Raw genomic sequence first — 14,712 nt, 5'->3', positions numbered from 1 at the left:
ACAAATGTTGAAGTGTTAGTATGGAAGCCTCCAGGACTAGAAGTTCTGGGATCCGGAAATAGAGTCCCCCATACCACATTGGCCCCACATGCTAAGAGAACTGCAAATGAGCCACACCCACGAAATCTAAGCAAGTTCATCAATTCCAGCCCTTTCGCAGCAATTGCTACATAATCAAAATAGTAAACTGTTGGAATAGGTGGAGTAGGTTCTTGGTTCTTTTTTCTTTATCCTGAATATATTATACATTTCTGCTTACCTTATATATGTCCCCACTTCCTTTGACATAAACGATGCAAATTTAAAAGGCGTGTTTATTTAAATTTAATTGATACTGATATCTCCATATTTCACTGCCTAAAACTGGAATAAAGTGATAAAATGCAAATATTTACTAATAATAGAAGGCGATAAGTGTGGCGTGAGGTGTGGGAGCAAAACAGAAGATCACGGTCGGAAATAGTTAATACGGTCGTACTATCCATGTCAAACGGATAAAATGCAGCTGCAACCCCCAGGGAGCGTACCTAGCAGCACCAATAATGCGGTCGCCCCTTTCGCGGCCCTTTTTCGCTAAATACAAGATGACGGTCGCGCAGCTGGCGAGCTGGGACGACGTCGGCGGTACTGCTACGTGCACGGGGCTTTGGTTCAACGCTCTCCCTTGTTATACACAATATTTCCAACAAGAATGGAAAAAATAGTTTGGTCTGTGGCATACAAAAGCTTAACCGCATCCCTCTGGTTTTTCTGCAGGGGGCGACGCTGATTTGATCTTGATCCGCTAAGGGATGGATGGCTGATGGCACGGGGGCCTCCACTCCCCATCTGCATCTTGCTCACTTGTGCAATTTGTTCGCCATTCTCGGTAATTATTATCTTCAATCTCGCCTACTCGATATGCAGCTCGTGTATAGGCGGCGTTGCGCTCAGCTCCGGCACTCTGGACGTCGACAAGGGCTCGGGATACTTGCCCACGGGGTCCGACGGAAGCACCATCGTATCGCTAGTAGTAGGTATTACCTGGGGCGGCGGCGGCGGTGAGTTCTGCTGCCGCAATTTCTTCTGTCGCCGTCTTCGCATAAGCCAAAAGACGCCCAAGAGAATGAATACGGCGCCGAGGGCGCTGCCAACTCCTATCCCTGCCAATCCGCCCGGAGATACGCTTTGCGGGTTGGGGGCCTGGGTTGTACCGGACGTGGGGGAACGCAGAGGCGATGAGGTTGATGCGGTGGTGGTTGAAGGAGGAGGCTCGGTCGATGCGTCCGATTGGCCCGTGAGGAGATCGGAGGAGTGAAATGCTACTCTGATAGAATGTGCGTTTACACCGCCAACCGGGATTGGGGTAACGGTGGTCGATCCGTCATCGTTCGCCATTGTAACAAATACCGTTGGTAGCGCCGTTTGTCCATCATCGAAAAGACTACGGGAATCGAAAAGGCTACGGCACGAATAATAGCCGGTATCATGGAAATAGCCGCTGTGAACAGAATCGCTGTTAGTTTCTGAATATGTAAAAGCGTGTTACACTTAAATAATAAAACTTAAAACCAACCTTGGGCAACACTCCCATACCGTTTCGCTCGCATCTTTCCGTTGCACCTGGTTTAGTACCGATGTGTACCCCGACGGGCAGATGGCAGGCGAGATAGTGGCGATGGGTTCTCCGGGAGCTCCGGCCCAGCATTTTGGGTCCTTAGGGTTGCCGAGAAGGGCACGGGGAGTGGCATCGAGGGGAGACAACCATGTCTCTTGCAGACAAGACGTCGGGACAAGCACATCGCTTAGCATGATTAGGAGGTCGGCGGAACCCTGCGGCAAGTCGTCGCCTCCCAGGCGTGAAGTGACTATCACCTTTTATGCAGCACAGACGGCGATATCCCAAACATGAGACGCTGAACTGCCTCTGACGGCGATGGGGTGAAGCGATACAGTTGACGAGGTAATGGCACGTACCATATACGTACTTTACCTAGTAGAACGATTCGGCAAATGGCTGCCTTATATATGGAGGCTGGGTCTCGGGTCCAAGCGCTACATGGATGAATCTTCCAGTGGTCATTGATATTGTATCACCCTTCACCGGCCACATATAAGCACGACTATCGACAGTGATAAAACTGGAATGCTTAGCCCCTATTAATCATGACCTATGAAACGAATGGCTTCAGCCATTGCACATTCCGTGAAGTGGGGCTGTGGTCAGAAACAACCTCGCGACTCGCGTGAGGTCAGACATTGGCTTTTTATGGCAGGAGAGTCCTACCTCGAGTATCTGTCATAATCATCGTGTACCAATATCATTACTCGTTACTAAGATATGCCACTCATGTGATCGCCACCCAAGTCAACGATATAGGACATAACGGGCGGAGCAAAAAAAGGGGGCGAGGGAGATGAAGCCCGATGCTTAGTTATCGACGAGAACCGGTTTGCGGCTCTTTTCAATATCGAATTACAATAGTGAATACTAGATCATTAGCAGCGCTTCAGCACGTAAGAGATCAACGGTGCAAAGTTACCATATTACGTACGTATACCTTACCTAGGATAAGGACCCTACCCTATTAGGTCGTATGAGGCGCGATGGCCCCCAAATCCAGTACTACGTTAACAACAAATTTGGTTCCAATACGGGGCAGCACAAACTTGCCCGGGGCCGAGCCCCCTAAGATTTTGGCAAGGCAGACACTTACCATCCTCGGCTGCATCTGCCTTGTCGGGTGCAATGGCATGCCTACCTCTGATTTCTAGGAGGTAGGTAAGTAAGTACTTAGGCATGATAGGTACGGTATTTGTGTCTACGGTAGCTACCTAAGGTAGTGTAACCGAGCCAAGATTTCCTGCCCCCATTTCTGTCTCTCTTCTACTCCTGACCCGTCAAAGACGCAAACCCTTTATCCCCTAACCCCCTCCTTCCCCACGTATCCTAAAGCACAAGCAGCAGTAACACCAGCGTTAGTTACAAGATCATCCTCGACTGTAAATCACGAAACGATAAACCGTCAGGGAGCAGCATGACCCGGCGGCTCGACGGTTCCGTTTGCCTCAATACGGTGCACCAGTGGAGTCAACAGGCCGATGGCAAAACGGAGGCCCGGCGGCTAGGAGGTGGACCGCACCGCCACGACCCGCATAATGAGTCAGCTCAGGCTCTCGAACCGAGTTCCTAATATTGCAAGGGCTTATTCTAGCGATACTGCTTATATATTGCAATGGATTATTCTAACGATGATAAAATTGTCTGTGTCTACTCTGTGAGCAAACTTCCCGTGCACGTACACCGCCTAATTTCTTATTGCCCCATAAGAGACCTATTAGTGTCGTCGTAATTCACCCATGAAATCGCTGCTCGTGGGAAGCGTTGGACAAGCTGCCTGCGGAGGAGGATCGCGTATGACCCCGTTCTCGATAGTAGCACTGTCGTCTTTGATAGCGTCAATCTGATTCTGTGCACAAGTAGAGGCCATGCCTCTGAGATAACATGTAATCGAAGGAGGCTCAGGTGCCACCAAGGTTGCTGTTGACTCGGAAGTGCCATCTGTTGAGTACTCATCTGAAAGGGAGATGTTTCCGGTGGCGACATCTCTTTGCCCCATGACTCGGCGCAGTATGCTGAGTGTGGCATCGGGCTGATAAGAAGGGACCATGTGACCAGACTGGTATATCCGGCTGAAGGAAAACATGCCGTGCTGGCGAACCTGGCCTACTGGATCAGAGCCGTCTATGGTGATATTGCTATACCCAGCAAGCCTGAACTTGTCGCTCTGGGAATAGTCCACACCTAGACTTACTCGTTCGCCGCCAATCCAATTGCAAGCGAAGTCGCGGTCTCCATAAACCATAGCTACTTGGATCCCGGAGTCGAGTAGAATAGCTATGTCCTCTAGATAGCCACGCGGGTCTCTCCTTGCATAGTCACCTGTGAGGTTGAATGCCTTGCCGACGGTGTTTGAGATGTCGGTGTAATTAACAGGAACGCCTATCGCCTGGAGTATCTCTTCCCTGCTTAGGTAATAAAGAAACTCATTACCCGGGAAGGCATCCAGGTAGCAATGAGCGATATCGTAAAAAGCCCATTGCTTGCGAAATATGTATGGACCCTCTACCTCATTCTGGCAGAAATCGCTCGCATCCTCGCATGCCTCGTTGACATTAGTTACGTTGCCGTACATGGCAGGGTCGTCACTCTTGCCTAAGGATAGGCAGGTGTTGATTTTATCAAGGCACCCTCCCGGCTGTTTGTAATATGCCATAAGCGCAGCGTCGTACTCCTCGCGGGTGATCCCAGGAATACCGTAAGCGTTCATGTCATAGGCGAAGTCTGGAGCAGATGTTTCTTGGGTCAATAGATCCACACATCCATTGACGATGCCGAGCGTTGTAATATTAAGGTGTTTCGCTCCAATCAGGGACCCACGATGTATCTGAAGGTTTTGCTCTTCTATAAATGCAGCAAAACCTGGGCCATATCGACCACCGTACGACTCCGTCCAGATGCTGATTGAATTATCACTGGAGCTGAATTTGTTGAAATCCTGAGACCACACCTGAAGAAAGTTCCAGAAGTGGCGAGCAGCATTCTCCGTTGTATTCGCAGTCCAATTGACGTTCTGGCTGCTGAAGGTGCCGGGGATGAAGGTAGTGTTTGCTTGAAGGTCCTGGTCTGGGTCTTTGGGGATAATGTTGCCTGTTTCTAGATCTAAGAAACCCGGTGTCGGAATGTCGTAACTGAAACCAGTCTGGACGGGCTGGTCTACATAGAGCACATTATAGAATTGATTCCAAGATGAAAGTCTTGGCTCTGGTTCGAGCTTGCTATTGATGGAGCATGGTCCGTTCTCCGTGAACAGTCCAAACATAGATGACGCGCCAGGCCCGCCGTTCATCCAAATAATCAGCGGAGCATTTTGAGTGTCCGTTTGGGATTCGAAGTACCAAAAGAATGTGTGAATTGGGTAGTCATGTTCGACACCCTTCATTGAACCCGGTGGAAAGTTCACATAGCCACTGTACGATATGGCGTTGCCGCATATTTCTGCCTAGAGTTAGGAAAAGAGGTAGTCAGTATCTCAACATTATAAGGAGGGGAACAGGGGGTGCATTGCTTTCACACCCAGTCATTGGGGGCATACAGGAACTTCATTGTATGTAATGTCAACGCCATCGAAGACATCGGAAGAGATAGTTGTTGTTTTGTCGTGCTCGCCAGTACGGTGCGCTATACTACCCAATACGCCGCACCAGAACGGGAGGATACTGCGCCACCGATGCATAATTTGGGCTCTAAGTACAAAAACTTCGCTTTCCAGTATGCTGCTCTTATTGTTCTAGTTAGGGGTAAAGAGCACAACTATATGCTAAGTGATTCTTGAATACACTCTTCAGGAGCTCGGAGGAAGGAGAGAGACTTATTATTTCAGCTAACTCGGTTTAGGAAGACCGGAAGTGTCTCAGACCCGATAGAAGAGGGGGGACCTACTAAGGAATCTGATGAATCAGATAAAAAAACAAGGACCCTTCTGTAGCATAACGAGAGCTTCATGTCACCTTAGCTGGCGGGTGTAACTGTCTTTGCTCGGCTGCCGAGGACTGTTTCACAGCATAAACGAATTGTCACACATAATATATATGAACCATTACACATTTCTCGGCACTCTTGTAGAACCTAACAGAAAAGCAATAGTGGACTGATATCGTGGCGGCCAGTGTCACGGTACTCCCTATAGGCAACTGCAGATGGTCAAGTGTCTGACTTAATAACGTTCTACTTTTACAGTAGTATGACATTATGATGCTGCAGTTCTATTCCGTAATGATGAAATTCAAAAGTCAACGCTAATGCCTCTTCGGCACTATCGCAGTATTTCAGCTCGTAACACGATATGACTCAATTACCAGTATAGGGGTGGCAAAGCCACTTAAAAATTGGCAGGTTCAGGAATTAATTGATTACTCCTTTCCCCCTATCTGGTCTATTAAGCCCTATACCCCGCTACCTAACTGCAACAGGCCTACTGTTCACTCTGTGCCCAAATCCTCTGACACATGATCACTCTGCGTACGTGATATATTGCTCGGTGGCGCTTCGAAAAGATGCGAGGGGAAGAAAGGGGAAAGGCGTCCCTCCGCGTCGATATTAGCCATCTGCAGTGTAACAGCCCACCAAAGCAGTGACTCTAGGGCGCTGGCGAGGCGACCTGAAAAAGACTTGGCACCGGGAAATAAGCGTATTTACAAGGCTTCGTGGAATGCCTATATCACGAAGTGGAATGGCAAGTTCTTGTATTACAAGTAGCTTTGGAATAGTAAATACGTGATTAGTTGTATTAGTAGCTGTATTAGTAGTATTGAGGATCTTTGCGGTGCCAAGCTCTTTTCAGGCCGCCTCGGCTGTACCCGAACACATGCAAGTTAGAAATCACCCTTGATGGAACTAGGTATGCTGTCTGTGGAACTGGATAACGCCCACTTGCGCAATGCTGTTCTACCGTAGGCTGTCACTCGTAATTATTTCGGCGGTAGTTATCCTAAACGCTCATCGCACAGTCATAAAAGTTACTACCTTGTCATTTTTTATCAGCTGTTATCCGGATAGGTACAGACTGTCTCAGACTGTCTGTACCGGTAGGGTTTCAAATTTGGTACTCGTGGGTACCAGCTAAGAACCCGTGGGCTCTTGGCGGGTTTAGACAGAATATCTAAGTATAAAGTTCACCCTCCATTCGACCCCTTCAACACGCAAATTACTCAATCTTTCCAAGCACTTATTTATTCACGCTCAAAGGAAAACCTTGAAATTCGGAAACCAAAGAGTGACGGCTGCAATATGACTCCCCCCACCCAAGTACCTTATCTGCAAGGCCAGTTTAGTCGGGCTGGCGGATGGTTACCTCCAGATCCCAAGATACTGATTGAATGGGTTCGAAAATTAGTTGCAGAGGTGGACGAGAAACGCCGATGGTCAGGACCCCTAGGACCCAAGGACTTGGCTCCATCTATCCAAGCCTTCGATGCTGTTGTGCAGAGCAGTTCCAAGCTTCGGATGCTGGCTCAGGCTATGCTAGACGAAGTTCCTAACAAAGAACCGTACCTAACGGACCCGGTTGGGAACAAGCAGATCCGAGACTATAATTGTTTGCTTAATACATTTAATCACATAGTAACAACGAAGGTACCGGAGTGGAATATGCATGAATACGAAGTTGGCTTGATTGGATTCCCTTTCAATGCTGTACTCGACTGGCCAATGGCTACCCCAAGTGGGTATGCCTTCTTCCTAGACCAACAGATCAACGAAAAACTCAAGGATATTCTAAACGCTTGGAGAGATGACGTCCTTACGAAGGAAATGTCTCTAAAGGTGATTACTGAGGAGCCGGATGGATGGCTAAGCCCGGAGGCATTGAAGGTACTCGAGGATAACGCTAATCTCGAGGGCCAAATGCTCAAGTTCGCCCAGATCTTCAACTGCGACCCGTCCAAAGATCATTGGGGCTTTCAGTCATGGGATGATTTTTTTGTCAGGACATTCAAGAGTATCGATGGTCTCCGACCAGTTTATCAACCAGATGACCCGAAATCGATCGTAAGCTCATGCGAATCAAAACCCTTTGCCCTCCAGATGAACGTTAAGGAGGTCAGTAACTATGAGTTATTTATTCTCTTATTCACAGTGTCCCCACGCCAAAAGCTCCTTGTCAATTATAGCCTGGGAGCTTCTGCTCCGAGACGTACTCCTCGGTCCCTCTTTTCCGCTATAAATGGCAAATACTAACCCCCGATACTGAGTAGCACGATACCTTCTGGCTCAAGGGCCAACCATACTCGGTAGCTGAGATGATACCTTCCAAGCCCGAATATATAAGCAAATTCGTTGGCGGTACAGTCTATCAGGCTTTCCTAAGTGCAACATCATATCATCGTTGGCACTCTCCTGTAAAGGGACAAGTTCGCTACGCCAAGGTCATTGATGGAACATATTTCTCGGAGCCCACAATCACTGGCTTTAGTAGTGAAGGCGGCCCTGATCCAGCTGCACCGTAAGTGAAATCACTCATTGTCTCTTATCCTTTTTGTTTAGTCATAGAAGCTACATCTTCATAACCAAGTCAACATATGACTTTAGCTCTCGACGCATCCATTATAACCCTTAAATTGTCAGTTGAGGAGAAATCTATTAACACAAGTCATTGTAGTGACCAAGCTCAGGGTTATATCAGTCATGTCGCAACAAGAGCGGTTTACATCTTCGAGGCAGATGACCCAACTATCGGATTCGTGGGCGCTGTATATGTTGGCATGGCAGATGTATCGACTTGCGAGATCAATGAAAAATTCCTGAATAAGCTCCCACAACAGGTAGAAAAGGGCGACGAGATTGGAATGTTCCATTTCGGCGGCTCGACCCACTGCCTGTTATTTGAGAAGGGCTTGAGGCTGACCTGGGTCCAAGAAGCAATTCCTGGTGTTGCTACGAGGAACCTTCCAGTACGGTCTGCTCTAGCCTACCCCTGTGCCCGAGCCGACAACGTCAACGCTTAAGGGAGACTATAGTTTCCTAAGCCTTTTGGGGTATTAGTCATTCTTTAGGATAGGATACACATTCCAACGTCTGCATTTACAGTCCGTACGAGGTTTCACATGTGTGCCGTAGTATAGACCGACACAACGCCGTAAGTAGGGAGGTGATGTCAGGTGACTTGGTCGCCCAACCTTATAGGTGGCGATATGCCACGGTACACTCATAGTAGTTAACCGGCGGTCCTAATCTAATAACTTTAAAATCTAAGATTATCATAAGATTAGGATACTAGAAACTATTTAGACTCGTAGGTTCTTGGCAAAGCTCGTGGGCTTATTTGAGTTCACGGGTTCTTGGCACGGGGTTAGGTCCGGCAAACCCTACTGCAGATGGTCAAGTGCCCAACTTAATGACTTCCAATTCTACTTTTACAGTAGTGTGACGGTATAATGCTGCAGTTTTGTTCCGTAACACCTAGCGGTCACGCGAACATACGTGAAATATCGAGGCACGTCTTATGTGTACTTAAGTGGTATGATCAAATGAACTACCTGTTGCACATAGCTCTCGCTTGTGAAGGGATTCTGAGACGACGCAAATGCCATCATAACAAGAGAAAGTACATGGCACCAAATACCGAAATTGACTTTCACAAATCGTCTGGCTGAGTTGTATTAGTAGCTTTATTCAATACTACTGAGACCTCCGGTCGCACACCGACCCGAAGGTTGTACCCTTCAGTGCACAGCCGAAGGGTTGTGTTACACGCAGCTGAACACTTGTACGCTGTCTCTCATGCAGGATTGGGGAACTCTTTCCTGTACACCCTCATATTTAGTATGTCTTAATACGTAGGAAGTTGAAGGTCTTCACCCCTCGCTTATTTGAGTCAATTGATGTGACCTCGAAGGTTAGGAGCCTTCTAGTCTTCTGCATATAGAGTCAAGCCTGCCCCTGAAGGCATGGAGGTTCGAGGATCTAGTCAAGCCCTACAAGAATATCTGAATAGAATCCATCTTCCGAGCCCTGAGTACAGCCCTTGTTATAGGTTGGGACCGGAGCGGCTCGCTGCAGCGTAGTACGTGTAACACCTCCAAAATATATGCCGACAAAGCAACAGAACCGCGACGACGAGCGTACCTGCTATAAATATGGCTAATTTCTCATTAACTGATAGAACCCACCATATTGCCTACAGATACAATACAATACGGTTGCTATTGATGATCCCACAATTTCATTGGAACAGCGCAGCGACTAAAACCTCTTTTTACCGTCATTAAACCACGACACAAACCATGGTATTCCCAATGATCTCCCGGTGCTTAGGTATGTTGACTATAGATCCAAGTAGCACCCAATATCTGACAAAAATGTAGTTCTTGCTATGCTTTTGCTATGCCGCTTTAGTGTTGGTTGGAAAGCTGATATCAGGGCAGATAGCAATCGAGATGGCATAGTAGACATTGAAGGAGACAGCGATCTTGCTGACAAGGACGAATGGTCTGACCTTGCAGGAGCCATATTTTTGGCAAACATCGGAGATACAGACGGGCGCTGTTCTCAAATTGCATTATCTGGTGATCCACTTTCAGATGAAGATCTAGCGGCCTGTAATGATGCATCAGACGACATCCAGCGATCACCCGGTTACATGGCACGGATTAGGACAGTTCCAATTCCAGATCTTGAAGACGGGGCCTGGGGAAACGTCCAAGTTACCCAGGAGATCTCTCGAAAGAACGTTCGCCTATTTCGACAGGAGCGGGACGAATGGATCATCATAACAAACGACTACAAATTCAATGCTAGTGAATTGAAGACAGGTCTGAACCTCGGAATAGACGCTCGAGACACAAGGAGACCATCTGGCTGGGACGGGCGGGCCGAAGTACATTTTCACGTGCAAAATGAGCTAGAATTCCAGGTTGATGATGTCTATCTCCGCGTTGCCCCTATTCTCACGTTCCATCATCTCATGGACGTTTCGGAAGTGCTCACTACAAACGTCAATGGCTCCGAGATACAGACACAATTCGTGTCCGACTTACAAGACATACTAAATGATGCAACCCTCAAAAAGCCTCTGTGGCTATTCAACCACTCAGACGATGTCTGGGCTCAAGATTTCGTTGAACCTGCGTATACTAGTATGCCCGGTCCAGAGGGCCCAATCACCCTCGAAGTAATGATCCGTTCGTCTCAGGGGTCACGTACTGCTGGAAGACAGGTTTTTGAATACCTCAGAAACACTGGTCGAGGCGCTGCCTACAGCACAGGAGGGACCAGAGGTGAGATTAACTCGATGGGAAATCTTGAAACAATCCCTCCATATTCATTCAAAGACAAATCCTTTCCGGCTGGACGCATTATCGAAGGGTCCCATGCAGAATCGTACCCAACATACCCGCACGTGTACGACTACATGAGGGCCCAAGAGTTCCAAGATCCTCTTATTCTGGACACGGACTGGCTGGCTGTCGGACACGTAGATGAGATAGTGCAGTTCCTCCCAGCAAACACCCCACAAGGCTGGGCTCTTTATATTGCCGATCTTAAGGCAGGAATCAAGATTCTGGAAGACGCCAAAGAGGATCACGGTGACACGCCCGCATTTTCTCGACCGAATAACACCTACACCTCCAAGGGTTTACGTGACGTCCCCGGCCTCACTATCGCTGAACTACTGACAGACAAATTAATTAGTGATAATCAAGGATTTGCTGAGAAACTCGACGTCGTCCTGAACGTGTTGAAGGCAGAAACCGGTATTGCGCCTCAGGACATTCACTACGTGCCAATGGTTTTCACTACCGGCGTCTGCTGGGGGCCAGACGAAGGGGTTGCTCCGGACCGGAACTGCAGCACTAAACATGCTGCCGCACTATATCCCGCAGTACTGAATGGCGTCGTCCTGAGCAATTCGACGTACCTATCTCCGAAGCCTTGGGGACCGTTGATTGATGGCACCGACATCATGGAGGAGGCGACGAATAAGGTATATGGAGAGATTGGTCTTAACGTTGTGTATATCGACGATTGGTACTCGCACCACGAGGGTGGTGGTGAAGTTCACTGCGGAACAAATACGGTCCGAGTTCCCAACAAGCCATGGTGGAATACGGAACCACCAGCGGGCAATGGAGAGAGGGCCGGAGGAAATGAACTGTAGAGGCAATGAAGCCTTTATTATCCGCTGCGTCATAGTGCCTGTATACTATGGCTAAGGTATTAGCGATGGTTGCCCTATATTAAGCCACAACCATCGTCTTTAACAAGCTGATTACTATCGTTTTACTTTTGACAATTAAAAAAGGTTAAGAATATATAATAATAATAAATAACGCATCTTCCACTTGACTTGGCCACCTGCCTTGGCGGGACAACACGCCGATAACAAAACGGACGGCGGGACCGTCGCACCGCCACCATAAGTCAGCACAGGCTCTCGGACCGAGTTCCTAATATTGCAGCTCACTGATTGATGGCAGCAATAGGGACATGATACTCGAGGCTTTGATCCATATAGAATAATATTGTACAAGGGACCATCATCCGTCCGCCGCGTTTGTCCGTACTGGGGCCGAGTCGGGTCCTCGGGTTCTTGGCAGACCAGCCGGGCGGTATTAGGACGAAAGCAGCTTAATAATTTCATGAAGTCCTAAGGACGAAGTGGCGGAGGTACATGCATACGAAGGCTTCAAATCAGACGGCAAGAGATAGTCAAAACTTTGAAAAGTATAGAATGGTACATATATAATGCCGCGATTTTCTCAGCTGTTCAGTTAGGAATAAGCTAAAAACTGCAATACCCTGGATGTAACTTTTATACCACCCATCATGCAACTTTTACAGCTATCCGTTGCTGTGCTTCTGATATTTGCAGCTTCCCTAAGCATATATCGACTTTACTTCTCGCCTCTTTCTAGGATTCCCGGTCCCAAGCTCGCAGCACTGACCTACTGGTACGAATTCTATTTTGACGGATGGCTCGGCGGCAAATACATCTTCAAGATCAAGGAGTTTCATGAAAAGTATGGACCCATCGTACGAATAAATCCCCATCATGTCCACATCAATGACATCGGTTTCTATGATACTATATATGCACCAGGCGGCACAAAACATCCCCGGAACAAGATCCGTTGGATGGCGTTGCATTTTGACAGCATGTTCGACACGTTTGACGCCGCTTTACATCGCAAGCGTCGTGCGGCTGTAGCATCACCTTTTTCGAAACAGTCAATACGTGCTCTGGAGCCCGCCATTGTTGATATCATAACCCATGTCATAGCACGATTTGAAAAACTTGCCGGTACAGGTGCTGTAGTGGGAGTACATTCAATCTGGAATAGCCTCACTCAAGAAGTAATTGGCCAATATTGTTTTGGAGCTAACAAAAGTAAGAATTATATCATATTACCCCTCTTTTCAAAGGGCATGATATTTTGAATTACCTACTTAGACAAGGCACATGCCTTAGACGTTCAACTTTAGCACCCCTAGGTCCCCAAGACCCTTCCTCCATATCTCTCAGAGTAAAGTGTACTGATGCTTCATTAATAGTGAGCGATCTTCGCGAAGGCGGGGACGACGCTCAATTCATACAACCAGATCATGTAGTGGACCATGTGCATGCGTGGGGTCGCATGTTTCCATGGGTATTTGACATGCTCGCCAAGATCCCCTTGAGCGTCCTTGGGCTCTATGACGAAAGACTCGGCGCCGCGGACAAGTTTAACAAGGAGATAGCAGATCAAATCGCACGGGTATTAGAATCAGACCAGCCACACGTTGGGAACAAGAACGTGTTTCACGAGATGCGCGACAGCAAACATTTACCGTCTGAGGATAAGCAGTTCAGCTATTACCAGAGCGAGGCGGGGAGCTTCATCGGTGGCGGCACCGAGACGACGGCTAGCGCCCTGACTACTCTGACTTATTTCGTGCTAGAAAATCCTGATGTCTTGAGGAAGCTTCGCGAAGAACTTCGGACTGTCATGCCGTTGGGCCAGAAAGAGTTGCCTCCGACTTCAACTCTAGAGGGTCTGCCCTATCTTGTAAGTTACTTCGTTCATAGGCTACTAACTGTGAGAAAGAGATTATGAAGAGCTCATATAACGACAGACCGGAGTCATTCAAGAAGGCATACGGCTGTCATTCTCAGTGCCCTCGCGGCTCCCTCGCACGGCACCCACTGAGGAGCTCGTTTATAATGGGTACAGACTGCCCCCTGGTGTGAGTAACATGATTCCTATACGAATTATTTCGTACAAAAACGATTTAATGCCCAATGCGTATTGAAATTGATCGTTACCGTTTCTATTGATTAGTCATTAATTCTTTCTCCATCGTCAGACTGTCATGAGTGCATCTTCTTATCTGCTCCACACGGACGAGAAGGTATTTCCCGAACCCTTCGAGTTCAGGCCTGAACGCTGGATCAACGACACAGATCACATCGCGCGCCGCCAGTTTGTGGCCTTTTCGCGGGGTGCTCGCAGCTGTATCGGTATCAATCTTGCTTATGTAGAGCTGTATGCGGTTGTGGCAGCGGTATTTTCGCGTCTCGAGCTGAAGCTGTTTGAGACGTCCCGTCGCGACGTTGAGCTTGAATCTGAGGGTTTCATCGGTTACCGACCGAAAGATTCAAAGGGTGTCAGAGTACAAGTGGTTTCATGTATCTAGAGACTTAGGCCTAGAAGACGGCAGAACTAATAGCCATATCAATCCTCAAAACGAGAATAGATAATAGACAATAAGCTGGGCCCTGAGGTCAGAACCAACCACCCTTGCGGCCCATCTAACTCACAATTACGGCAATTCTGTACAAAACTTGAAACTATTAATCAATGAATAGCTAGCAGCATCTATCTTACTAATTATTTCTTCATGTGGCTACATTTAAGCTCGTGTCTAGAATCATACTTCTGCGTACTTAGCTGCAGGCTTTTTATAAGACTTAAATTCCCGAATTCTCGGAGAAAGGAGGCCGCAGAGAATCTCACCGTGGATAGTTTTCAGTGCCACAGCGCTCGCGCTGGGCTGACAACGGGACGGCTGACCACCTTGAAAACGGGTTTTCTTACCGCACCATATAAAGATTATCTGCTCTTATGCTCAGCACGCCCAGAGCATGCCGAATCAGCCAGTATATGGATAGAGAAACTCCTGAAGGGCGGAGCAAA

General features: G+C 47.9%; 5 protein-coding genes across 5 annotated transcripts; 3 read left to right on the top strand and 2 right to left on the bottom strand.

Moving 5' to 3' along the window:
• Positions 1-372: 372 nt before the first annotated feature.
• F5B22DRAFT_607287 (uncharacterized protein) lies at positions 373-2,494 on the bottom strand. Its single transcript, XM_047974978.1, has 2 exons — positions 1,556-2,494; positions 373-1,480 (listed from the first exon to the last, which is right to left on the bottom strand). Exons 1-2 carry the CDS (start codon positions 1,789-1,791, stop codon positions 892-894), a joined length of 825 nt encoding a protein of 274 aa, XP_047830719.1. The 5' UTR covers positions 1,792-2,494; the 3' UTR covers positions 373-891.
• Positions 2,495-3,049: 555 nt separating this feature from the next.
• F5B22DRAFT_656098 (carboxypeptidase S1) lies at positions 3,050-5,276 on the bottom strand (the record flags this gene model as incomplete). Its single annotated transcript, XM_047979941.1, has 2 exons — positions 3,050-5,042; positions 5,136-5,276. The coding sequence occupies 2 exons, from the start codon at positions 5,274-5,276 to the stop codon at positions 3,318-3,320; spliced, it is 1,866 nt and encodes a 621-aa protein (XP_047830718.1). The 3' UTR covers positions 3,050-3,317.
• Positions 5,277-6,481: 1,205 nt separating this feature from the next.
• On the top strand, positions 6,482-8,632 carry F5B22DRAFT_189436 (Phophatidylserine decarboxylase-domain-containing protein). Its single transcript, XM_047969481.1, has 3 exons — positions 6,482-7,639; positions 7,795-8,042; positions 8,199-8,632. Exons 1-3 carry the CDS (start codon positions 6,830-6,832, stop codon positions 8,542-8,544), a joined length of 1,404 nt encoding a protein of 467 aa, XP_047830717.1. The 5' UTR covers positions 6,482-6,829; the 3' UTR covers positions 8,545-8,632.
• Positions 8,633-10,178: 1,546 nt separating this feature from the next.
• F5B22DRAFT_636449 (uncharacterized protein) lies at positions 10,179-11,696 on the top strand (the record flags this gene model as incomplete). Its single annotated transcript, XM_047977284.1, has 1 exon — positions 10,179-11,696. The coding sequence occupies one exon, from the start codon at positions 10,179-10,181 to the stop codon at positions 11,694-11,696; it is 1,518 nt and encodes a 505-aa protein (XP_047830716.1).
• Positions 11,697-12,232: 536 nt separating this feature from the next.
• Positions 12,233-14,359, top strand: F5B22DRAFT_607277 (cytochrome P450). The gene is made up of 4 exons (XM_047974977.1): positions 12,233-12,926; positions 13,091-13,584; positions 13,652-13,762; positions 13,883-14,359. The coding sequence occupies exons 1-4, from the start codon at positions 12,365-12,367 to the stop codon at positions 14,210-14,212; spliced, it is 1,497 nt and encodes a 498-aa protein (XP_047830715.1). The 5' UTR covers positions 12,233-12,364; the 3' UTR covers positions 14,213-14,359.
• Positions 14,360-14,712: the final 353 nt, after the last annotated feature.

This window comes from Xylaria bambusicola, assembly GCF_022495145.1.
Source record: "Xylaria bambusicola strain CBS 139988 unplaced genomic scaffold F5B22scaffold_21, whole genome shotgun sequence".
Taxonomy (NCBI): domain Eukaryota; kingdom Fungi; phylum Ascomycota; class Sordariomycetes; order Xylariales; family Xylariaceae; genus Xylaria; species Xylaria bambusicola.
The sequence above is the reverse complement of the archived record's forward strand: the minus strand, read 5'-3'. Positions and strand labels throughout refer to the sequence as shown.